The sequence below is a fragment of the Gorilla gorilla genome, chromosome X (genome assembly GCF_029281585.2).
Source record: "Gorilla gorilla gorilla isolate KB3781 chromosome X, NHGRI_mGorGor1-v2.1_pri, whole genome shotgun sequence".
Classification (NCBI taxonomy): domain Eukaryota; kingdom Metazoa; phylum Chordata; class Mammalia; order Primates; family Hominidae; genus Gorilla; species Gorilla gorilla.
This window is the reverse complement of record NC_073247.2, coordinates 165,638,759-165,663,397: the sequence shown is the minus strand read 5'-3', so window position 1 is coordinate 165,663,397 and position 24,639 is coordinate 165,638,759. Positions and strand designations below refer to the sequence as shown.

At 59.7% G+C, this 24,639-nt stretch overlaps 1 protein-coding gene across 7 annotated transcripts; it reads left to right on the top strand.

Annotated features, from left to right (window-relative positions):
* The first annotated feature begins 35 nt into the window (after positions 1-35).
* HCFC1 (host cell factor C1) lies at positions 36-24,625 on the top strand. 7 transcript variants are annotated; one of them, XM_031005815.3, is made up of 26 exons: positions 36-1,553; positions 7,480-7,628; positions 7,922-8,082; positions 8,773-8,981; positions 9,903-9,987; positions 10,561-10,667; positions 11,787-11,966; positions 12,040-12,399; positions 12,710-12,870; positions 13,436-13,633; positions 13,953-14,177; positions 14,316-14,420; positions 14,648-14,867; positions 15,121-15,263; positions 15,418-15,556; positions 15,770-15,990; positions 16,639-18,115; positions 18,411-18,574; positions 19,091-19,667; positions 20,023-20,340; positions 20,474-20,592; positions 20,694-20,831; positions 21,183-21,368; positions 21,636-21,936; positions 22,564-22,627; positions 22,794-24,625. In XM_031005815.3, the coding sequence occupies exons 1-26, from the start codon at positions 1,361-1,363 to the stop codon at positions 22,831-22,833; spliced, it is 6,240 nt and encodes a 2,079-aa protein (XP_030861675.1). In that variant the 5' UTR covers positions 36-1,360; the 3' UTR covers positions 22,834-24,625. The 7 variants fall into 7 exon arrangements, with proteins under 7 accessions (XP_030861675.1, XP_030861676.1, XP_063559167.1 ...); XM_031005816.3 differs by having other exon boundaries at positions 72-1,553; positions 19,223-19,667; XM_063703097.1 differs by having other exon boundaries at positions 344-1,553; positions 19,094-19,667; positions 20,020-20,340.
* Positions 24,626-24,639: the final 14 nt, after the last annotated feature.

Genomic DNA, 24,639 nt, shown 5'->3' with positions numbered 1-24,639 from the left:
CATTTCCGAGATGCCGCCGCCGCCATCTTTGTTTTGTGCTGAAAGTCGCTATTGACGCCCGCGGACGGCCGGGCGAGGGGAAGTGGCAAGATGGCGGCTCCCAGGGCGGAGGCGTGGAGGCTCGCCCGGTGGGGGGGCCGTGGGGCGGGGCGCGCCTGCGCCTGCACCTGACCTGAGCGCGGCTCGAGCTTTAGCCCAGCGCGCGGCCGCGCCGACCCCCACCCCCGCCGCGAGGCAGCGCAGGGGTCCTTTAAGAGGCTTGGGCCCAGGGGCGAAGCGGTGCGAGGGCGAGTGGGGGGGGGGGAAGCGGTGACGTCACCCGGCTCCGCCTCCTCGCCCGACTGCCGGCGCCGCTGCCGCCATGTTTAGTTGTTACTTCTTCACACAAGATGGCGGCTCCCAGGGAGGAGGCATGAGCGCCCTGCCGTTACCGCTTCTTCTGCCGTACAGTTGCCGCTTCGGGGCCTAACTCTAGCTCTTTGAAGCGGCTCCTGTGGGAAGGAGTCATAAGGCGGGAAGTGAGGATCGGACACCGCCTTGAGTTTGGTGTGCAGTGGAAGAACTGACCCAGGAGGAAGAGAATAGGGGGGAACGGGGAGCTAGTCTCAAGATGGCGGCTCCCACGGCGGCAGGCGCAGCCTGAGCAGCAGAGGCGGACTAAGGGGAGAGGTGCGAGACTTCACAAGCCGTACGGCGCGAGCCCCCAAACGGCCCTCGAGAGCTCGAGCTGGTTCCACCGGCCTCCGGCCCGCCTCCATTCGTTAGGTGTGTCGAAGCTGTTTCGGGAGCGGCGGCTGCACTAAGGCGCTGGGCGGGGAAGCGGGACGGTCTCAAGATGGCGGCTCCCACAATTGTGGTCTGAGCGCCGGCGGGGCTGCGACGACCGCGGCGCTTGTGGCTCCTTTCCACCCGCCCCGGAAGCCGGCCAGTGCTGGGGACTTGGGGGTGTGGGAACCGGGCCGGGGCTCCGCCATTTCCGGCGGGGGAGGGCTACGACTGAGGAAGGGAGGAGAGAGAGGCGGCTCAAGATGGCGGCTCCCAGGGCCTCCCGCCCGAGCTTGTAAGCGGGAGCGCCCGGACAAGTAGTCGGGGCGACGGGACTCAGCGGCCTCCAGCTTCTTGAGCCTAGGCGCTCGACAGTTTCGGGCGGCTCTTGCGGAGACGGGGTGAGCGAGAAGAAAGGGAAGAGCCAAAGGGAAGGAGGGCAGTTAAGATGGCGGCCTCCATGGAGTCGTCTACCGCTGTGTGAGGAACCGCTTCTCCGTGAGAGCTGCCTTAGACGAAAGGGGGTGTGTGAAAGGAATTGAGGGGCTCCCTTCCCGCTTGTTGACTTCTCCCCACCGCACCCTTTCCCGGAACTATGGCTTCGGCCGTGTCGCCCGCCAACTTGCCAGCGGTGCTTCTGCAGCCCCGCTGGAAGCGAGTGGTGGGCTGGTCGGGTCCGGTGCCACGGCCCCGCCACGGCCACCGCGCCGTGGCCATCAAGGAGCTCATCGTGGTGTTTGGCGGCGGCAACGAGGGAATAGTGGACGAACTGCACGTGTACAACACGGGTGAGTGCAAAGCCCGCTGGGTCCTCGGCTCTTTCCCTCCCTCCATCTCCTCCCTCTCCCTCCTCTTTCCTCCCTCCCTCCATCTGCTCCCTCCCTCTCCTCCCTCCCTCCATCTCCTCCCTCACCCTCTACCCTTCCCTCTCTCTCTCCCCTCCTCCCTTACCCGTCCTTCTCCCCTCTCCCCGTCCTCCTCCCCCTTCCCCCCTCCTCCCTCTCCCTCCCCACCGATCGGCTTGCCCCTCCCCTTTGCTGTGCCGGGCTTCAGTGCTTTTCTCTGATCTTCTCCCCGTTCCCTTGTCTCTCCCGTGTTTGAGGATTGGTTTTCGTTAGTTAAAAGAAAGCCCCTAGTCCGACTGGTGAGGGAGAGGGGCTGTCGCCAGCGGTGGTGACTTCAGACCCACACCGTTACCCAGCGGGCTGGGGCTGGGGCTGGGGCGGGCGGATGTGTCCCCTTGGCGCAGGCAGAGCTCCCCTCCCTCCCTCCCTCCCTCCCTTCTCCTGCGCCTGCTCAGCTCTCCCTCATCTCGAGTGCCCATTCTGGAGAAATGACCATTTCTAGATTACAGATTCGTTCTCTGTCTCTCGAAAAAGGGAGGGAAGGGAAGCGCTCTTAGGACGCAGAGTTTAACATCCGCCGACCCGGGTAATGCCGGAGCCTTGGGGACCCCTAGGACGGGCCGGCGGCAGGGCCGCCTCTCCCTTTCCACATTTACTTCTGCAGCATTTCTTTCCAAGTCGCCCCTTCTCCTAATCTGGTGCCTTCTGGTTTACAAGCTGAATTCTAGTTACCCCTCAGCGGCCTGCGTAGTCGTGTGTCTCCCCGCTTCTGCGGATCCAGGGGGTTACCCCACCCGCTCTTCTGCCTCCCTGCAAAACCCAAAGCCCGTTAGTTGGGAAGGGGAGGAACCTCTCTCTTCAGGTCTGGCTGATGCACCACGGCCTTCGTGGGGGCCGTTTGTTGTTGCCTCTGCCTAGTAGCCTTGCCTAGTTTCTAGGGCAGAAAGCCTGCTGCTGTGCACGACAGCTTTGTGGCATCCTTTTTCTTGGTGGCTACTTGGCCCGTTTTGTGCCCCTAGCACAAGGGTCAGTTCCCAAGTTGCCTACTGACTGCCCGTTGGCCCACAGGACCCTGGCCTTGCCCAGAAGGCAGGGTCAGAGTGAGTTCGGTCCCAGGCAAGAGCTGGAAGAGTCTGGGTGAGGGAAAAGCCCCCTGCAGGCGGCTGGGGGGGGGCCTTGGGATGCCCTAGTCCTGAGTGGCAGGCACGGCTCCCAGCACTAACCCCTTGCTCCGCGGCCGTTCTCTCCTGGGGGCTCTGGCGATCCCCTGGCCTCGGTGGTGGCCCTGCAGACAAACCCTCGCTGAGTGGGCTTTGTGTCCTGAGCGGTGAGAGGCTGCTGTTCTTTGACTGAGCTCCAGTGCCTCGATGCTCTGGGGGTGGGAAGCTGGAGCTGCCTGGAGGGAGAAAGTTGGTTTAGGGAGTTGGGAAGGCTGGAGCTGGGCTCTTGGGTGCCGCTTCCTTCCCCACCCCCCAAGGCAGAAAGTGCTGGTTTCTCCACGTCTCGGAGATTATCGCCACCTACCACGTTGACTTTGAAAGGCTGGTGGGTTGTCTGTGACCGTTTTTCGTTCCAGGTCTCTCAGCACCTGTTGCCTCCAGGGAGCAGGGCCTTTCTCAGCAGCCCCCGGGTGGGGGCGCTTGGTGGTTGGTGGTGCCCCGCGCCAGCCCAGGCAGCTGCAGTAGCAGGAATTAGCTCAGTAAGCTAAGGCTTCTCCAGTGGTGGGGCTGTTTATAGAGGCACCGTCACCATGAGCAGCACCTTCTCCACTCTGTGGACCGACTTTCTTCTCATAAGGCCTGGAGCAGGCTCCCTGGCAGGGAAATGCAATTTTAGAAAGTAGGGCAGGGGCCTAATTACAGTCGGCTCCAGAGTCCACCACCACTGCTGCCTTGGCTTCCTGGGGCCTCTGCATATTCATTAGTTTATTAAAATGAATTGACCACTTTGGCATGAATTCATTACCAGTCTGCAAAGACAGGTTGTGCATTAGAGGGTAGCCTGCCTTCCAAAGGGCTGCTTAAAATGAAGCTCTGGGATCCTCCAGGGTAGCAGTTTGGAAACTGTCATCGGCAATTCCTCAGACGAGAGAGCAGCTGGCAGACCTGACGCCCTCTTCCTCACCGGGGTTTCTGCCCCCTCCCACCAGCCCGGCCTCGTCACCTTTGTCTTGTCTTCTTTTGTTGTGTTTGGGATGAGATCAGGGCATATTCTCACGCCTGTGCCCCTTGCATTTCTGCGGGATCAGTCCTCAAAAAGCCTTGCACCTTTGGAGAGAGCTGATCTGGAAGGGGTTCCCGTTGCTAGGATAAGAAAGCTTCAGGGGGTGTGTGCTTTGAGAGCTCTTAGGGTAGCTACCGTGCTTGTCCTTAGGGAATTTTAGTTCCATGTGGCAAGCCAAAGGATTCAGAGTGCTGCCAGGTGTGGGGGGTGGGGGAGCGAGAGCTTTGGCTACGGTGGCTCTGTAATGTCCATAGGTTCTTGGAGCTGGAGGGAGCCTTGGAAAATACCTAGTGGAACTACTTCCTTGTTTCTGCAGATGAGGAAATTGGGGTCTAAGAGGGGAAGTGACAGGTCCAGGGTCGCCCTCCCAGCTGGTGGCGGAGTTGGGCGGGAGTGCAAACCTTCATAGAGGCCGTTGTGCCACCTGTCTTTGGGGCCCATCACCTTTGAAATGCCTCCATTCTCTCCTCTGTCCCTGTATCTAATTGTTCATTGCGTTGGGCAGGCATCAAATGTGTCCCCTTCCACACCAAGCCCTCCTCTCCTCTTACTAGACTCTTGCAGTCACTTCCTGATTGGCCCTGCTAGTTTCATTTGTCGGGAAATCCTGTTCACCCTTCAAGGCCCGGCTGAAACGTCACCTCTTCTGAGAAGCCCTTTCCACTCCTGTCCTCCCCTCTCCAGCAGTCGCACTGCTCTGTGCTCCCAAGGGCCCGGCTTGGTCAGAGCTCTTCTAGGGTGTTTGTCTCATCGTGGGAGGGGGGCATGCAGCCTTCCTACCCCATTGGGAGTATGAGCACAAGATCGGTGTCCTCTGTGCCTCCCAGCACGTCGTATGCCACACAGGAAATGCTCTAATGTGACAGGTGGAACAGAGAGGAAGGCAGCTCGTTGAACTTGACCGGCCACCTCACTGCATGGGCACTAGTCTCTAGGTGGTGATGGGACAGTGGCAACCAGGGATGGAGCTGGCAGAGCATGAAGTGGTTGGGGGAGCTGATGAAACACGGAGAGGCCGGGGCACAGCCTTGCTCAGGAGAGGGGAGCTGGAGTGGTCTTCATCTAGTGCAGGGTCCTTTCCCCACCTTCCCCTCCCAGCTGAGAGCCAGCATTTCCAGGATGAGGGGCCCAAGGATTGGGTTACATGACACCCCCCAGATGATTCAGGGGTGACTGAGAACAGCTGTCACATTGAAAAGCTGGGAGAAGGGAGGAGAGCTTGCTCGTGTGCTTTCAGGGGGCGGAACCAGGACTCGTGGGTGAGATGAGGAGCCGCAGGTTTGTCGTCACACCAGCAGCTGTGCTCCCTGACAGACCTCTCTTGACGGGGGTGGGGAGGGCCCCTGCCCTGCCTGGAGTGTTCTAGAATGAGATCAGCACCTCTTGGGTCCTGTAGAAGGATCTGGTGAGCGGGATCCCCAAAGATATCACAGGGCGCTTCTGGCCTGGCCCACCGGCTCACTGATCAGCGTGTGATAGGAAAGCTGCCCACTGACCCCATGTGCCATTTAGCTTTGTCCCAAACCCTGACCCGCAGCCCCATAGCTGTGGGCTTTGACCACGAGGGTGCTCAGGGGAGTGAGGGTGGCTCCCTGGACATGGGACCCTAGGGAAGGCACAGATCGGTTGCTTCAAGTCAGTGATGGGGCTCTTGTCTCTGTCTCTGTTTTACGCTGTGACCTCAGGTGTCGCTTGCCCTCCTGGGCTCTGCCCCTTTACCTACTGAGAGCAGTTGGCCCAGGCAGCCTTAGGTCTCGTTATGCGTTTACCCTGGTAGCTTGCATGGAGCTCCCTCCAGGCATTGGTCAAGACGGCTCTCCAGTGGCAAGGCTGTTGGCCTTGGCAGCTCTTGCTTTTCTGGGGTGGTTTTTGCCCTGGGAATGAGAAAGAGGCAGAGGGCCAGGATCCGAGCTTGCACATGCGGGCGGCACAGGTGTTGTCCCTCTGCTTTAGGGAAATGGCAGGGGAGCTCTAGTGCTCGGCATGTCCGAGGCCCAGTGACTCAGCTGAATGGCTGCAGAGACTGTCAGCCTGCTCGAAGCCTACCCGCAGAGTGGGTGCTGGAGAGCGGGGTGGGGGTGCTCTCGCCTCAGGAGGAGCGGTGGTGGTACAGTTGTGCTGTGGGGGGTTTTCTGTTTTTTGTTTGTTTGTTTGTTTGTTTTGAGGTTAGGTCTTGCTCTGTTGCCCAGGCTGGGATGCAGTGGTGCGGTCTCAGCTCACTGCAGCCTCAAACTCTGAGGGTCAAGCAGTCCTCCCGCCTCAGCCTCCTGAGTAGCTAGGACCACAAGTGTATGCCACCACACTGAGCCAGTGTTTTAAAATTATTTGTAGAGGCGGGGTCTCCCTGTGCTACCCAGGCTGGGAGTTGTGCTTTGGATAAGGGCTAGCCTTGCACACGGTTCCGCATTGAGCCCTGGGGGTGACAGCGTGAGACTGGGTGGGACCAGAGTGCAGTGGGGCATGCATTCCCGACCATGGTCAGCCGCCTGGCCCTGGGTGCACACCTGAATATGGAAAAAAAACACACTTTTTCCTCTTCTATGGTCTCACAACACTTTCGGCCACCAAACTGAATAGTCTGTATTATATCACAATATCACAGCATCCCTGTGTGGAAGCCTTCCCACCCCACAGGAATCCCCCCATGCCCTGTCACGTCCTGGGGGACCCATCTTGCGTCTTGAGTCATGTGGAGGGGCCTCAGTTCCTTCTGCCGTCTGCTTGCCAAGATCTCACCCAGGCCAGCTCAGAGGCACGGAGTCGGGGTTGCACCTGGCCCCCAGTTTGGGGTTTCTGGAAAGAGTGTGACGAATCCTCTGAGGGACCCCTCATAGGAGGAGGTTTTCGGGGAAGCCCTGGCCTGCCAGGTGTGAGGGGAGTCGAGTTTGAGGACATGAGGGAGGGGCCTGGTCCCAGCTGAAGGCTGGCTGTGCCGTCCTGTGGAAGCAAAGCAGTGCCTAAGGTCTGATTTCCCTCTTTCTTGGTGGTCGCCTCACCCTCATGAGCTTTTGAGAAGCTTCTGTCACAGCTCTGCTGAGACTGCTGCCTCTGGCTTGCAAGAATGTTCTGGAGTACCATAGGTGTGGCAGCAGGGGCAGGGAGGGATGCTGGTGGATCATCACCTAGGAGACCAGAGGAAGTCCGGGAGGTCAGAGCAGAGGCCGGGTCTCATCCCCATGGCTCTTCGTAGCCTGCAGCAGTCACTGTTTTGGCCACTTGAAAGTGCTGCTCTGGGCTCTGGCTGTCCTGACCCTGTGATGAAGGGACAAAAATGTGGGCTCCAGGGAGGAGGAGCACAGGCCCACCAAGAGGGTATTTTGGGGAGAAATTCATGTCTGATCGCTGAGTGCTAGGGAAGGAAGGCAGTGGCTAGATTCCCAGTAGCTGATGAGGGATCTTGCACAGTAACTTCCCGCTCATTAAGATGACCTTGGCGAGAAGCAGGGTGGTCACAGGCTCTTTTGCACTGGCCTGAAGTCGAGGGGTTTGGAAGATGGCCCAGGTAGCGCAGCTGGAGTTGCTAGAGCGCCCGCAGGGATGGTGCTGGCTCAGCCCCTCTCACCAAGCTTGACGGCTGGCACATTTGGGGAATGAGAGGAATGGGGGCTCCTGGGTGTTCTGACTTCTGCCTCCTTCTGTTCCCCAGCAACCAACCAGTGGTTCATCCCAGCCGTGAGGGGGGACATTCCCCCTGGGTGTGCAGCCTATGGCTTCGTGTGTGACGGGACTCGCCTCCTGGTGTTTGGTGGGATGGTGGAGTATGGGAAATACAGCAATGACCTCTACGAACTCCAGGTAAAGCAGCCCCAGGTTCTCACTCTGCCTCCTTGGCCCCATGTGACCTGACGGTAGTGGCTTCAGGGTTGAGGCAAGCGGGAGGTGGAAGGGACACTTGAGAGTCTGCCAAGGCCGCTCTGAACTTGGCCCACCTCAGAAGAAGGCAGCAAGGACCAACACCCAGGACCTTCTTGCTCCAGCAAGGCACCTCGCTCACCCCCGGCCATTTCCTCCTCCACCACAAGTTGCCCTGGGCCCCTAGTGGTGGCCTTCTCATCCCACGGTTCAGTCTCCAGGTCTTGATTTTGCAGGCGAGCCGGTGGGAGTGGAAGAGGCTCAAAGCAAAGACGCCCAAAAACGGGCCCCCTCCGTGTCCTCGACTCGGGCACAGCTTCTCCCTTGTGGGCAACAAATGCTACCTGTTTGGGGGTCTGGCCAATGATAGCGAGGACCCAAAGAACAACATTCCAAGGTGAGGCTTGGTCCTTTTCTCTGGACCCCCCCGGGTGGGTGTGCTCTCACATGCACAGGGCTCCATGGTGTCCTAAAGAATGTGCGCAGCAGAGCCCCGTGGCCGGGTCCCTTTCTCGTGCTGGGTTGTAAATGAGAGAGCGGCACCGGATGCCCTCTCAGGAGCTTTCGGGCTCCAAAATCGCTACTGACCCTGAGCAGGCCTCGTGGGAGGAGGGCCAAGCTGGAGGTGGAAGCCACTTTGCCTTGGGCTGGCCCAGCTCTCGGAGTCGGCTTAGAGCTGCTCGCGTTCCTTCTCGGCCTCCGCTGCCTACAAGTTTCCTGATGGGTATTTTCCAAGGCCCGTGGCCAAGGACTCTCTGTCTGGAGGTAGTCCCAAGCCAGCGCCCCCTCTTGCTCTGCGGAGCCCTCATATAATACCCAGCTTTGTGTGCATGGCGGGGGCCTGCTGCTGGGTCTGGACTCGGGGCTGCTGTGCAGCCTCACCCACCCTGTGTCTCCTGTTCCAGTTGGACTCATCCTAGGGAGCTTCTGGCAGCCCCTTCCTCAAGAGCTAGGGCAGAAGAACTTCAGAGCTCCCACAGCCCTAGCCCCTTTGTGTTCTGGGGAGGCTGCCACTCACTGATAGCCATCCAGCGAAGCCTCTGGCGTGAGGAGTCGAGACTTGCCGTAACTGATCTTTCCTCGTCAGGTACCTGAATGACTTATATATCCTGGAATTACGGCCAGGCTCCGGAGTGGTAGCCTGGGACATTCCCATCACTTACGGGGTCCTACCACCACCCCGGGAGTCACATACTGCCGTGGTCTACACCGAAAAAGACAATAAGAAGTCCAAGCTGGTGATCTACGGCGGGATGAGTGGCTGCAGGCTGGGGGACCTGTGGACCCTAGATATTGGTGAGCAGGGTGGTAGCACCCCAGCAGCCATGGGACAAAGCGGGTCTGCCTCTTGGCTGGCCCCGTGGGTGGCGCTGTTGTATGGTGAGGTGGGGCTCTTAGGGAGCTGGAGCATACCACTTCGTGCTTTCCTCTTGTCATGGTGGGCCAGGGTGGGGAACCCTGGATCGTCCCTAGGTTTGGGGCTGTTATCTCTGCCCTGTGCTGGCCGAGTGGGCTGAATTGGTCTGCGGGCTTATAAGAGAATACGACATTAAGGCTTTCTAGAATGGAATTCTCTGGATCCGGGTAGCATTAGTCCCTCTTGACTCGTCAGTGGTCAGACTGTGTGGAGTGCTGCATCCTGGTCTGACTGCTGTGGTACCATTGGATGCTGGTAAACCGTGAGGCCTTCGGGGACTGCTTGGGCCGCCAGTCACCAGGTGGTGGTATCAGGAGTGGTTCGGAAAGATTACTAACTGTGGATCTCCGGAGGCCTCTTCAGCTGGGAGAGAGGAGATGGCGATGTTGTCCTATAGATCAGAGTCGGCACTCCAAAGAAGCAGTTTCCCGTGAGAGAATTTTCCAACAGTTTGCCAAAATGTCTGTAGCCTAAGGTGGTTATGGCGGTGAACGTATTTCATGGAGAGTTTGGGGTGTGCCCACCACTCCTCCCCCAGCACAGAGTGCAGTCCTGGCTCAGGGCAGGTGCTCAGGATGTACCTGAAGGAGCGCTATTGCTAGCCTGGTCAAAACCGCCTGGGTAACACAGGCATCTAGCTATCATGACAACAGTCAGAGGGCCTGCCGTAGGCTATAGGGAAGCCAGGGATGGAATTCTCTCACTGAGACAGATCCTACCTTCCTGAGCTAGCTTGAATCCAGGAAACGACCTGTGTGCAGTCTAGCTTGTGTAACCCTTTCCCCTCCGTCTCTCTGCAGACACCCTGACGTGGAATAAGCCCAGTCTCAGCGGGGTGGCGCCTCTTCCTCGCAGTCTCCACTCGGCAACCACCATCGGAAATAAGTAAGTGGCTGCTCACCTGCGTCTCTCTTCTCTAGACTGGCGTGGCCCCTCCCCCGAAGGGCTCTCACTCAGTTTTGTCCTGTCAGACCCTAAGGCCTGAGGATGCCTCTTTCTGGCTGGGCTGGCATTTGGCAGCCCTGTTTTTCCATTACGACCCTGGGGGACCAAGGAAAGACAGATTCAGGGGGGAGAGGGCCACACACAAGCTGAGTCTGAGACCCTCCCCGGGCCTGTGAGGCTCCGCCCTATCAGGTGCAGAGTGTTCTAGGTCCTCTGTGCAAGCACCTGGGTGTCTCTGTGGATGTCCAGGTCCTAAAGGGAACCTAGAAACTGTGGACATGAAGGTGAGCTTTAGATGAGCTGAACGGCACTTTTATGTGGTAGAGGTGACACAGTTCTCCTGAGGGCTGAGCCACCAGGCAGGAGAGGGCCACGTCAGGAGGCTTCACGCATCCTTGGGGACTCTCCTGGGGAGAGCCAGAGGACTGAGCTCTAGAACTGGGGTAGCAGAGGTGGCCTCTAGCTTGGCACCAACTCTACAATCCTTTCCCACTCTTCCCTCCTCACTCCCAGAATGTACGTGTTTGGTGGCTGGGTGCCTCTCGTCATGGATGACGTCAAAGTGGCCACACACGAGAAGGAGTGGAAGTGTACCAACACGCTGGCTTGTCTCAACCTGGGTATGGCCTCCTCGGGCTCCGAGTGGCCTGTGGGAGGCTGCAGGAGGCTGGCCCTTCTCAGCCTAAGAGCTGTGTGGGGTGTGCGGGGAGCAAGCTGGGCCCCCGGCTCCCTTTGGAATCCACTGGAAGGATCCAGTGGGCAGAGCTCTCTGAAGCAATGTTCCGCCTCTGAGTTTTTTGAATGAGCTCTCCATCCAAATGGCCCAACATCCAAAAGTGCAAAAGCCTTTACGGTGCAGGGCCTCCTTCCCTCCTCCCGGTTCTGCTTCTCAGAGGCAGCCATGTGGGTGGTTTCCCGTCCACCCTGCAGGGGCTCTTCATATCTGAGCATTAGCCATAGGTCCCTTTAAAAACAAACAATGGCAGCCTGGCACACGCAGTGCCACACCTGGCCTTTCTCATCCGCCGTATCTTGGAGATCACTCCACGTCCCTGCCCCGCAGCAGCCTCCTTCGAGTTGCGGTTGTGCTGCTGTAACTTGTACAGGCGCCGCTCCGTGAGTATCCTTGCACCGTCTCCACCCGTGTGCAAGTGTATCCTAGGGGTGAAAACCTAGAAGTAGGGTTGCTGTCCGATGCGGCTGAACTGCCCTGCACAGAGGCTGTGCCCACATAGGCGCCTCCGGTGGTGCCCTCACGGAATGGTCAGGCCACTCTTTGCCAAGCCTGATGGGTGGCTGAAGCTCCCCCTCCGGCTCACCTTGAGCCCCAGCTGCTGCGGGCCCGAAAATAAAAATGCCAGGCGCCGATGGTTGAAGTTTAGATTTCTTTTGCGTGAGAGTGTGTGTTTTTTCTTAAGATCTTTCTATCACGTTTTCCCTAAACCGCTTTCCCACTGCCGTCTCTTTCTGTGAGTTGTAGTGTTCTTTAACGGGCAAGGAGGTAAACCTCTGACTGTGTTCCTCATGGTTTTCTTAGTTGGCCGTTGGTGGTTTGTAATTTTATTTTTTGTGTTGCTTTTTGCCACAAAGGGTTTCTTTGTTTTGTTGGTTTTAATGTAATAATCCAATAACTTCTTGATTTTAATTCCCATCCTTGACAACAAAAGAACCAAGGGCAACCAGGGGTGGCGGGTTTCCTCCATCCTCCTTGCTGACCTCCCTTGTCTGCCCTCCCCCAGATACCATGGCCTGGGAGACCATCCTGATGGATACACTGGAGGACAATATCCCCCGTGCTCGGGCTGGCCACTGCGCAGTCGCCATCAACACCCGCCTGTACATTTGGAGTGGGCGTGACGGCTACCGCAAGGCCTGGAACAACCAGGTCTGCTGCAAGGACCTCTGGTACCTAGAGACAGGTAGGCCCGGCCCAGCCGACTCCCCTCCTCCCATAGCCTCCCGCCCCTTCTCACCAACTGCATTCTCCCACAGAAAAGCCACCACCCCCAGCCCGAGTACAACTGGTACGCGCCAACACCAACTCCCTGGAGGTGAGCTGGGGGGCAGTGGCAACAGCCGACAGCTACCTTCTCCAGCTCCAGAAATATGACATTCCTGCCACGGCTGCTACTGCCACCTCCCCTACACCCAATCCGGTCCCATCTGTGCCTGCCAACCCTCCCAAGAGCCCTGCCCCAGCAGCAGCCGCACCTGCTGTGCAGCCGCTGACCCAAGTAGGCATCACGCTCCTGCCCCAGGCTGCCCCCGCACCCCCGACCACCACCACCATCCAGGTCTTGCCGACGGTGCCTGGCAGCTCCATTTCTGTGCCCACCGCAGCCAGGACTCAAGGTGAGCCAGGGGACCAGGGACGTTTGAAAGTAGGGGGCTAGCCTCCGGGGAGAGGCAGCGGCCAAGTAGGGGCTGCGAGACGGCAGCCTAGACAGCAGGCCAGCAGCCGGGAGCTTTGGGCTTGTCTCCAAGGGTTGTAGGGGGATGCTAAAGCCTGGCCCCACCTGTGGAAATGGTCACCCTCAGGGCACAGAGAAGAGCCAGACTCCCACACAAGCAGGCCAACAGAAGTGGCTCAGGGCTGCCTGCATAGGGGCTGGGGACATCGTGTAGACGGTGATGGCTGACGGCTGGCCCCTTCTCTCATCAGGTGTCCCTGCTGTTCTCAAAGTGACCGGTCCTCAGGCTACAACAGGAACTCCATTGGTCACTATGCGACCTGCCAGCCAGGCTGGGAAAGCCCCTGTCACCGTGACCTCCCTTCCCGCCGGAGTGCGGATGGTTGTGCCAACACAGAGTGCCCAGGGAACGGTGAGGAGTGGTCACTGGGGCGGGTGGGATTTCCTGTTGATCCAGTGGATTAAGTTGCAAGTGTACTGAGGGGTTCACATCCCTCTCGGGCTCTGGTACCACGCACCCCACACCTTTCCCTCCTGGGACGTGCAGATGGGGAGAACGCTCCTGCGAGGTCATGGTGGGAATTAATAGGTTAATGCCTAGAAGGCCTAACCTGCTGCCTGATCCTAAGAGCATTTGCCACGTGGACTTTCTTGTCCTGCAGCCTGAGAGGAGGATCTAGCCAGCTGGGCTTGCCACAGGCCCATGAGAATCAACTGGACCTGACTCTGGTCTTTAGAAAGGATCCAGAGCTCCCAGCTGCCTCTTGCCACGGGGGTTGCCGTGCATGGTGGGTGGTGGGAGCCCTCTGTGTCTGGGGCCAGGAGAGCGGGGTCTGGCAGTAGAGAAAGCTGAGCCATGCTGGCGGGATGAGGCTCCCAAGAGCAGGGCAGCCCCTGGGCAGGTTCCGGTGAGGTCCACCAAGCAGGGAGGTGGGTGGCACCCGTGACCTGGCCTCACATGCCCGTGCCTGCTGCAGGTGATTGGCAGTAGCCCACAGATGAGTGGGATGGCCGCGCTGGCCGCTGCGGCCGCTGCCACCCAGAAGATCCCCCCTTCCTCGGCACCCACGGTGCTGAGTGTCCCAGCGGGTACCACCATCGTGAAGACCATGGCTGTGACACCTGGCACTACCACCCTCCCAGCCACTGTGAAGGTGGCCTCCTCGCCAGTCATGGTGAGCGTCTTCCGGGGCTTGTCACTGTGGTCAAACAAGCATAGTCATTCCCTCCGGGCTTTAGAGTTAGCCGTTGGACCGTGGGCTGCAGAATAAGCTGTCTCCATTAAGGGCGTCATGGCTTCAGGTGAGGGCTGCGGGCTCGGCCTCCTCCCTTGCCTGTTAAAGGAAGGGGGAACCAAGCTGTTCTTGGGCTTGGGAGCAGGAGGAGGAGGAAGGTGAGTGTTGAGGCAGGAGCTGTGGGCCCACCGTGGACATCTTGGGTGGTTTCCCCATCTCTTTCTTTGCCTGGCCTGTCACTCGTCTCTGCCTCCTCCAGGTGAGCAACCCTGCCACTCGCATGCTGAAGACTGCAGCCGCCCAGGTGGGGACATCGGTTTCCTCCGCCACCAACACGTCTACCCGCCCTATCATCACAGTGCACAAGTCAGGCACTGTGACAGTGGCCCAGCAAGCCCAGGTGGTGACCACAGTTGTGGGCGGGGTCACCAAGACCATCACCCTGGTGAAGAGCCCCATCTCTGTCCCAGGAGGCAGTGCTCTGGTGAGTGATGGGTGCTGCCAGGCTACGGCCACTGCCAGTGGTGAATGGCCGCCCTGGGCCAGCTCCAGGAGAGTCTCAGCCAGGCCATGCCCTTGTTTGGTTTCCAGATCACTCCTTGCTCCATCCCTTCCTTTTTAGATTTCCAATCTGGGCAAAGTGATGTCGGTGGTCCAGACCAAACCCGTTCAGACTTCAGCAGTCACAGGCCAGGCGTCCACGGGTCCTGTGACTCAGATCATCCAGGTGAGCAAGAGTGGGGGCCTGGGTGCCAGGCCACAGGAAGAACTCATGTCCGTGCCCATGGAAGATCCCATGAGCACACGTGGCTCAGCAAGTTCTGCTGCTCAGTCCCCTCGCCCACAGCCTCCAGAACATGCCCTGAGCCGCCAAGGCTGCCGGCGGAGAGTAGCCAGACCACACTTCCCTTCCTGGCAGTGATGCCGGCTCATGCACCTGCTTCCCCCTTTCAGACCAAAGGGCCCCTGCCAGCGGGAACAATCCTGAAGCTGGTGACCTCAGCAGATGGCAAGCCCACCACCATCATCACTACCACGCAGGCCAGTGGGGCGGGGACCAAGCCCACCATCCTGGGCATCAGCAGCGTCTCCCCCAGTACCACCAAGCCCGGCACGACCACCATCATCAAAACCATCCCCATGTCGGCCATCATCACCCAGGCGGGCGCCACGGGTAGGGGCCTCCCCCGACATATGAGTGTCTACAAGTCCTCACTGGAGGGGAAATGGAGTCCGGGTTATAAGGCGTGCTGTGTTTCTGTTTAGTTTACCCTTTTCTATCTTCTCCTTGCTGCCTTTTGTGTCTAAGGGTAGTGAGGAGATGGGCAGGGCTATGGCTGTGACTTGTGGATGTTCATTATAGTCTAGGGGCAGCAGGGGCAGCCCTCACAGAGCCTGTCTCCCCTGGGCCCCACTCTCCCATCCAGGTGTGACCAGCAGTCCTGGCATCAAGTCCCCCATCACCATCATCACCACCAAGGTGATGACTTCAGGAACTGGAACACCTGCGAAAATCATCACTGCTGTCCCCAAAATTGCCACTGGCCATGGGCAGCAGGGAGTGACCCAGGTGAGGCACTCCCAGCCGTCTCTCAGCCCAGTGTCCTAGTGCAGTCCACCCCAGCACACCACGCAGGTCCTCCCGACGGGCCTGGGAGGGGCAGCATCGGTGGCATCTACCAGCCTGGTGGTGACATTGGTGGCACTTTCCTCTGGTGTTCCAGGTGGTGCTTAAGGGGGCCCCGGGACAGCCAGGCACCATCCTCCGCACCGTGCCCATGGGGGGTGTTCGCCTGGTCACACCCGTCACCGTCTCCGCCGTCAAGCCAGCCGTCACCACGTTGGTTGTGAAAGGCACCACAGGTGTGTACCCGTAGGCCAGGACCCCTGCCACCCCTAGATTATAATGAAGCAGGGCTGGCCTTCAATCCCCATGGCACAGCTGGGGGGCACAGCAGCTCCTCTCTCCCGAGCCTTCTATGCAAGCAGCTCCAGAGTGCCCCAGCCTGTGCAGGAGGAGCTGCTGGGAAGGAGACAGCAGCAGCCTTGGCCCAACTTTTGCCTCCTTTCCTTCAGGTGTCACGACCCTAGGCACAGTGACAGGCACCGTCTCCACCAGCCTTGCCGGGGCGGGGGGCCACAGCACTAGTGCTTCCCTGGCCACGCCCATCACCACCTTGGGCACCATTGCCACCCTCTCAAGCCAGGTGATCAACCCCACTGCCATCACTGTGTCGGCTGCACAGACCACGCTGACAGCGGCAGGCGGGCTCACAACCCCGACCATCACCATGCAGGTAGGGCAGGGCCTGAGGCCACGTGTGGGCGAGGGACCCCACACAAGTGGAAGCACGTGAGGCTCACGCCGTCCGTCCACAGGCCTTTCCTTCCTGGTGTCGCGCTGCTGCCGGCTGCAGCCATGGCAGGCCTTTCCTCACCTGGGGCATTTTCCCTGGTGTCACATGGTCCCTGTGTCATAGTCCGTGGTTTGGCTGTCATGCTTTGGCCATGCCTGGTGTTTGAACACCGGGTTCTTCCTCTCACAGTGTTCTAGAGGATGCCGCAGCTCGTCTGCATGTGTGTGCAGTATTCTGTTCATACGTATTAAGGAAAACGGTGAAACGTTTGTTGTTGGCCTTTGAGCATTGAGGGGGATTTCCATTCTCTGACAAAGGACTTGACTTCAGCCAGTCTCCTGCCTTCCCCTTGCCCTGTCCTCACAGCCTCTTCCTCATCCCAGTTGCCTTTGAGGCAAACTGGTGCCTCTTCCCTGGCCTCTGAGCAAGCCGGTGTCTTGGGGGCAGGGGTGAGTGGGTCTTACGTCTGCCAGGGCCGTTGAGAAGTGGTCAGTGGTCCCAGCCTGTGTGGTGACAGTGCAGGACAGTAGGAGGGACAGGCAGACAGCCAGCTGCGGCACTAACTCCCCTCCTCGTGTGTCTCCCCAGCCCGTGTCCCAGCCCACCCAGGTAACTCTGATCACGGCACCTAGTGGGGTGGAGGCCCAGCCTGTGCATGACCTCCCTGTGTCCATTCTGGCCTCCCCGACTACAGAACAGCCCACCGCCACAGTTACCATCGCCGACTCAGGCCAGGGTGATGTGCAGCCTGGCACTGTCACCTTGGTGTGCTCCAACCCACCCTGTGAGACCCACGAGACTGGCACCACCAACACGGCCACCACCACTGTTGTGGCTAACCTTGGGGGACACCCCCAGCCCACCCAAGTGCAGTTCGTCTGTGACAGACAGGAGGCAGCTGCTTCTCTTGTGACCTCGACTGTGGGGCAGCAGAATGGTAGCGTGGTCCGAGTCTGTTCGAACCCGCCCTGCGAGACCCACGAGACGGGCACCACCAACACCGCCACCACCGCCACCTCCAACATGGCTGGGCAGCATGGCTGCTCAAACCCACCCTGCGAGACCCACGAGACGGGCACCACCAACACTGCCACTACAGCCATGTCGAGCGTCGGCGCCAACCACCAGCGAGATGCCCGTCGGGCCTGTGCAGCTGGCACCCCTGCCGTGATCCGGATCAGTGTGGCCACTGGTGCGCTGGAGGCAGCCCAGGGCTCTAAGCCCCAGTGCCAAACCCGCCAGACCAGCGCAACCAGCACCACCATGACTGTGATGGCCACCGGGGCCCCGTGCTCGGCCGGCCCACTCCTTGGGCCGAGCATGGCACGGGAGCCCGGGGGCCGCAGCCCTGCTTTTGTGCAGTTGGCCCCTCTGAGCAGCAAAGTCAGGCTGAGCAGCCCAAGCAGCAAGGACCTGCCCGCGGGGCGCCACAGCCATGCGGTCAACACTGCTGCCATGACCCGTTCCAGCATGGGTGCTGGGGAGCCCCGCATGGCACCTGTGTGCGAGAGCCTCCAGGGTGGCTCACCCGGCACCACAGTGACTGTGACAGCCCTGGAGGCACTGCTGTGCCCCTCGGCCACCGTGACCCAAGTCTGCTCCAACCCACCATGTGAGACCCACGAGACAGGCACCACCAACACCGCCACTACCTCGAATGCAGGCAGCGCCCAGAGGGTGTGCTCCAACCCGCCATGCGAGACCCACGAGACGGGCACCACCCACACGGCCACCACCGCCACTTCAAACGGGGGCACGGGCCAGCCCGAGGGTGGGCAGCAGCCCCCTGCTGGTCGCCCCTGTGAGACACACCAGACCACTTCCACTGGCACCACCATGTCGGTCAGCGTGGGTGCCCTGCTTCCCGACGCCACTTCTTCCCACAGGACCGTGGAGTCTGGCCTAGAGGTGGCGGCGGCACCCAGCGTCACCCCCCAGGCTGGCACCGCGCTGCTGGCTCCTTTCCCAACACAGAGGGTGTGCTCCAACCCCCCCTGTGAGACCCACGAGACGGGCACCACTCACACGGCCACCACTGTCACTTCCAACATGAGTTCAAACCAAGGTGAGTGAAGGTGGCCAGCCTGGCTTTCATGGTCTCCCAGCCCCCCAGGCTGAAAGGCCAAGACAACGATGGCGGGGGTCCGTCCAGAATCCACCAGTCAGGCTCCTTGGCACCCAATTTACCAGTGGGGAGAGCTGGGGCGTCCTGGCTGTACCTGAAGCAGACGGAGGTCTCCAGGAGCCTGTCCTGCCTTATCTGGCCCTCCCCTTGGTGGTAGAGGAAGCCTGTGGTGGTCAAGCCAAGTATAGGCCTGGGGGGCTCCTGCTGAGCAGCCGCCTGCCTGTCGCCCCCACAGACCCCCCACCTGCTGCCAGCGATCAGGGAGAGGTGGAGAGCACCCAGGGCGACAGCGTGAACATCACCAGCTCCAGTGCCATCACGACAACCGTGTCCTCCACACTGACACGGGCTGTGACCACCGTGACGCAGTCCACACCGGTCCCGGGCCCCTCTGTGCCGGTAAGAGCCCAGGGGGCCGTTTTCTTCCCCGCCTTCCAGGCCTACGCCCGTGCAGTTCCACACTCAGACGCCAGATGTCGCTCTTGTACCAGGCATGGGGCCGCTCCTGGTCCCCTTTCCGGACCATAAAAGGGCAGCCTCGGTGCCTGCTGCGGCAGGAGGCAGGAGCCTCACCGTCCCCCGCATCTCTGGGGCGCTTTTATTTCTGTGACTGGTTCTCATCGCGTGTCACTTCACCGCAGCCTGTATAAGACATGGCGGGGGTCTGAGTGCCCATTTGTCCAGGCCAGGGTGACTGAGGACAGGTTAAACCTGACCGGGGGTCTCAAGGGCCTTTGTCCTCATGCTGGTCAGAGAACCACTGTCCCCTCCCTATTTAACATGGGCTCGAGCTGGCCCATCAAGAATGAAAACTTAGGCCCACAAGGAAAGGTGAAGGCTGGCTTGCTTCTCAGCCCTGCTGCCTGGCTCTGGCCCTTCTCCTCCCCTCTGACAGGGGCTTCTCTCCCTTTCTAGAAGATCTCATCAATGACTGAGACTGCCCCAAGGGCTCTGACTACCGAAGTCCCCATCCCGGCCAAAATAACAGTGACCATAGCCAACACAGAAACTTCTGACATGCCCTTCTCTGCTGTTGACATCCTGCAGCCCCCAGAGGAACTCCAGGTGTCGCCAGGGCCTCGCCAGCAGCTGCCGCCACGGCAGCTTCTGCAGTCGGCTTCCACAGCCCTGATGGGGGAGTCCGCCGAGGTCCTGTCAGCCTCCCAGACCCCTGAGCTCCCGGCCGCCGTGGATCTGAGCAGCACAGGGGAGCCATCTTCGGGCCAGGAGTCTGCCAGCTCTGCGGTGGTGGCCACTGTGGTGGTCCAGCCACCCCCACCCACACAGTCCGAAGTAGACCAGTTATCACTTCCCCAAGAGCTAATGGCCGAGGCCCAAGCTGGCACCACCACCCTCATGGTAACGGGGCTAACCCCCGAGGAGCTGGCAGTGACGGCTGCTGCAGAAGCAGCTGCCCAGGCCGCAGCCACGGAGGAAGCCCAGGCCCTGGCCATCCAGGCGGTGCTCCAGGCCGCGCAGCAGGCCGTCATGGGTGAGTGCCGGTGCAACCCTGGGGAAGCCGGGCCCCTCAGGGGAGCAATAGGCCGTGGAGACAGCTTGGGAAGAGGAGCCCATTTCCCTCGAGGGTGGCATGAGCCAGATGTGATGGGGAGGACGAGCACAGGGGACCCCAGGCAGGCCAAGTAGCAGAGACTGCCGTGTAGAACAGGCTGGCTGGGGTTAGCGCCTGGGAAACAGGCAGGGCCCCTCGGCCAGGGCTTAGCCTACAGTGGAGCACGGTAGGAGGTGGATGGGGTCTCTAGGACAGGCTTTGGGGGCCTCTGCCTGGGCTGCCCGCTTCTGGCCAGCCTTCCTAGTAAGTAGTGTTTCTCTCGACCCTGGAGCAGGCACCGGCGAGCCCATGGACACCTCCGAGGCAGCAGCAACCGTGACTCAGGCAGAGCTGGGGCACCTGTCGGCCGAGGGTCAGGAGGGCCAGGCCACCACCATACCCATTGTGCTGACACAGCAGGAGCTGGCTGCCCTGGTGCAGCAGCAGCAGCTGCAGGAGGCCCAGGCCCAGCAGCAGCATCACCACCTCCCCACTGAGGCCCTGGCCCCTGCCGACAGTCTCAACGACCCGGCCATTGAGAGCAATTGCCTCAATGAGCTGGCCGGCACGGTCCCCAGCACTGTGGCGCTGCTGCCCTCAACGGCCACTGAGAGTAAGCGACTGAGGGCGAATTGATGCTGGGGTGGTGGGGGCACCCAGGGAGGTGAGGGCAGGACGGGAGGCTCGGTCCCACTTGGGAGCCAGGTTTCCCGAGTCTTTCCCGCTGACACCTTCTTTCTTCCTAGGCCTGGCTCCATCCAACACATTTGTGGCCCCCCAGCCGGTTGTGGTGGCCAGCCCAGCCAAGCTGCAGGCTGCAGCTACCCTGACCGAAGTGGCCAATGGCATCGAGTCCCTGGGTGTGGTGAGTCGGGTGTGTTGGGGCTCCTGAGTCCGTGGCCTGGGGGGCAGCACTGCCTCTAGGTGCTGAGGGCCTGATCTCGTCGCACCGATTCTGTCTTGCAGAAGCCAGACCTGCCGCCCCCACCCAGCAAAGCCCCCATGAAGAAGGAAAACCAGTGGTTTGATGTAGGAGTCATTAAGGGCACCAATGTAATGGTGACACACTATTTCCTGCCACCAGATGATGCTGTCCCATCAGACGTAAGTGTCCCCAGGTGCTGATGTCCTCAGGTGGGTGGGTCTTGGCTCCACCACCCTGAGCGGGGCTTACAGGAAACTCCTCCATCTTTGGGCCAAGCTGAGTAGCCAGGAAGCCTGAGGAAGGTGGGCAGAGACCATCCCCCCTGAAGCAGTAGAAAAGGAGAGCTTTGGTTCCTTCCCGCCAGTACCTGGCCACAGTCAGCCTCGCCACGTCCCTCCTTGCCGTGAGGGGCCAGCCACCGCTGACCTCTTTTCCCTCTGGCCCATAGTTACCATGGACCTGCAGTGTTCCTGGGGTGGCCCAGAGCTGCCTTCTCCACAGTGGCGTTCATGCCACTTCTCTTTTCCTAGGATGATTCGGGCACCGTCCCTGACTATAACCAGCTGAAGAAGCAGGAGCTGCAGCCAGGCACAGCCTATAAGTTTCGTGTTGCCGGAATCAATGCCTGTGGCCGGGGGCCCTTCAGCGAAATCTCAGCCTTTAAGACGTGCCTGCCTGGTTTCCCAGGGGCCCCTTGTGCCATTAAAATCAGCAAAGTGAGTCTTGCTGTGGGGTGGCCGTCTGTCCCTGGTTGGTTCCTGCCTGCCTCAGCACATGAGGTGGCCGGGGGGGCATAGGAGAGCTAGGTTTTGAGTCCCACTTTGTCTTAGTCCTTCCACTTGGGGGAAGATCTCTTTGAAGCTCCTTGAACTACCACATGGAATATCTCTACTGTGTTAGAAAATGGCTTATGGGAACCATGATTAGTGAGTTCTGGAAGCTTCCAGCCTGTTCTGTTGACCTTCTGACCCCCTGGGTTCTAGAGTCCGGATGGTGCTCACCTCACCTGGGAGCCACCCTCTGTGACCTCCGGCAAGATTATCGAGTACTCCGTGTACCTGGCCATCCAGAGCTCACAGGCTGGGGGCGAGCTCAAGAGCTCCACCCCGGCCCAGCTGGCCTTCATGCGGGTGTACTGCGGGCCCAGCCCCTCCTGCCTGGTGCAGTCCTCCAGCCTTTCCAACGCCCACATCGACTACACCACCAAGCCCGCCATCATCTTCCGCATCGCCGCCCGCAATGAGAAGGGCTATGGCCCGGCCACACAAGTGAGGTGGCTGCAGGGTGAGTGTCCTTCGTGGGGCTCTTCAGGCACAGGGAAGGCCCAGGAAGCCCGGTGCAGCAGGAGGAACTGTCACCATCTGAGATTTTTTCCCATGTGCGGCGTCTCCCTGCTTCCTTTGGCGCGCACACAGCCCCCCATGGGGGTGGCCATCGAGTAGAGCAGGGGACCCAGCTCCGGGCCTGGGGGTGCAGGGGACGCTACCCCAGGATGTTTGAGGGGACAAGCAGTGAGAGGGCTGGCGGGAAAGTGTAGGTTTCCAGGCCCGAAAACAGCACGTCCCAGGTCCCTGGAGTGCAGCAGGTGAGGGATGGAGGCCGGCCTGCCTCCTGTCAGGTCATGCTCCTGCTCCAGCTCCCCCTGGGGCTCTGGGACCTGGGAGGGCAGTGAGAGGTGGGAGCTGAGCTGAGTGGGTTTCTAACCTACGTCCAGAGGGGAGTGAGTGGTGTCGTGTTCTGGTCCCAAGGAGTGGCGTAAAAGGTGACCACCCACAGGGCAGGCGCCCCACCCTTGCTAGCTGCGGGTCATGCCATGTGGCACCAAGAGACTCTGCAGGCGGGCAGGGCGCATGTGTTCCTTGCTCTTGTTCTGTCACAGTGCTGCTCACGCATCTCTCCCGTTCTTTCCAGAAACCAGTAAAGACAGCTCTGGCACCAAGCCGGCCAACAAGCGGCCCATGTCCTCTCCAGAAATGTAAGCAGGAAGCCCCTCTCGGGAACCTTCTGAGACTAGGGGTGGAAATAGCTGGGCTCAGCCTCTTGTCAAATGACTGGGGGCCCCTAACCGGCCCCGCACCACCAGGGCCTCCAGTGGTGCAGGGCCCACACTAACTTTCTCTTTCCTTTTTCTGCCTTCCAAGGAAATCTGCTCCAAAGAAATCTAAGGCCGATGGTCAGTGAGAGGAAGCTGACTAGCCCCTGGATTCTTCTCCAGACCCCCCTGCTTCAGGAACACCCGCCAGGGCCCACCCCTCCCACCCCGTCCCAGCATTCGCACTTCACCCTCGCGAGCCGCTGTTCACTCCTCTCCCCTTTCTCTTTCTCTCTGTTTTTAAAATAATCTAAAGAAAGCACATTTTACCATTGCTGTTGGGAGGAAGCAGAGGCAGATGGGAAAGCAGAGAGAGGAGCGCGCTTCCTTTCCTCCCCGCTGCCACCCACCCTGGGGAGAGACCTTTGCGGGGAGGGAAGGCGGAGCTGAGGACAGCCAGCTCCGCCCTCCCAAGGCTGTGCGTTCCTGAGGCCCAGGTCAGGGGCGGGCATGGAGGGGAGGAAAGGCGTCCCTCTTGGCCCTCCCCAGAGTGGCTTTCCCGGCACCCTGGCCTGGGTGTCTGGTTCTGTTTTCTTTTCTTCCCCTTGTGTTTCCAGTCACCTAACTTCCCTTCCTCAGGCTCCCCCGGCCCACCCTGCTCAGTGACCCCACAGGAAGCTTACACATTTTCTCAGAGGCCTTTGTGCTCCCACCTCTTCTACCCTCCCCCTCTTCTTTCCCATTTTAAAAAAGAAAAGAAGGAAAAAGAAAAAAGGGGCAAGGAGCCCCGCGGCGGCCTGGGCAGCGCCTGTGCAGACCTCCCTGCAGGCCGCACTGCCAACTGCTGCATTTGTTGTGTTTTTTAGGTTGAAATTGGTGAAGTTCACACTTTCATTGTAATTTTAGCGTGTGGGGTTTTGTCCCTTTTTTGTTGTTGTTAGCTGTGTACAGGATGTGTAATCTTTTTTCTTTTCTCTTTTTTTTTTGTTTTGTTTTGTTTTGTTTTTGTTTTTTTACTTTTTTCTTTTTGGCTAATTCTTGGCAGGGATCTTTCTGGAGGAAAAGCTGGGGCCAGCCAGGGCAGGAGAGGTGTGAAATCTGCCACGAGGGGCCTGCTGTTTGCCACCCAGCCCAACTTCCTGTTGCTGGCCCCTGCCCTCTGCCCTTTTGCCTGTCCTCAGGCCGCTGGAACAAAGGAAGGACAGCTCATTCCTCATGGGCGATCACTCCGCATCTATAGGGTCGAGCCTAGGGGAGCTTGAGGGAGGGCTGGGGCCTCCTTGTCCTGGATTTCCAGCTCTCCCCATGCCCCCTCCCTGAGCACCACCGGCACCACCTCCCAAACAGGGCTGCTGCTTTCCGCAGCCACTGCTCCACCTCCCCCAAATCGTCATGGAAAGGGTGGAGAATGGAGGGGAACCAGGCGTCCTTGGAGGCAGCTTGGGAGGGTGACTGTGTAGTGTCACCCACAAGGGAGGCTAGGGCAATGGAGCAGGCCGCCAGCAGCAGCTGTGCAGCATGGAACTCAGGCCAGGCTCCGAGGCTGGGGTATCTGCTTGGAGTTTTCTGCCCCCCACCCCAAACTTCTGTCGAGGAGCAAGGCTTGCCAGCAAGTCAGAAGGATTTGAACCGAGCAGCCAGTCTTTCCAGCCCTCCCCTACCGACCTCTGCCTGGAGACGCAGCAGCCTGTGTCCTCCAGGGCCTCTGGTTTGTTGTACTATAGTATATTTCGCTGTGGAAAATGTCACGTTTAGTCACCTTGGAGCCCACTCACCTGGTCCTGTTGTTTTACCCCATCCCTTCTCTCGCGCGCCTATTGATTTGTTTTTGAGGAGAGTACACCGTTCACTATTGTAGAGTAACCCCTGTGACTCAATATTACCATAGTGCGATGTCGTTTTGTGCTATTTTGAACAATTAAAAGACTTTTTTTGAAATAACCACTAGGTGTCTC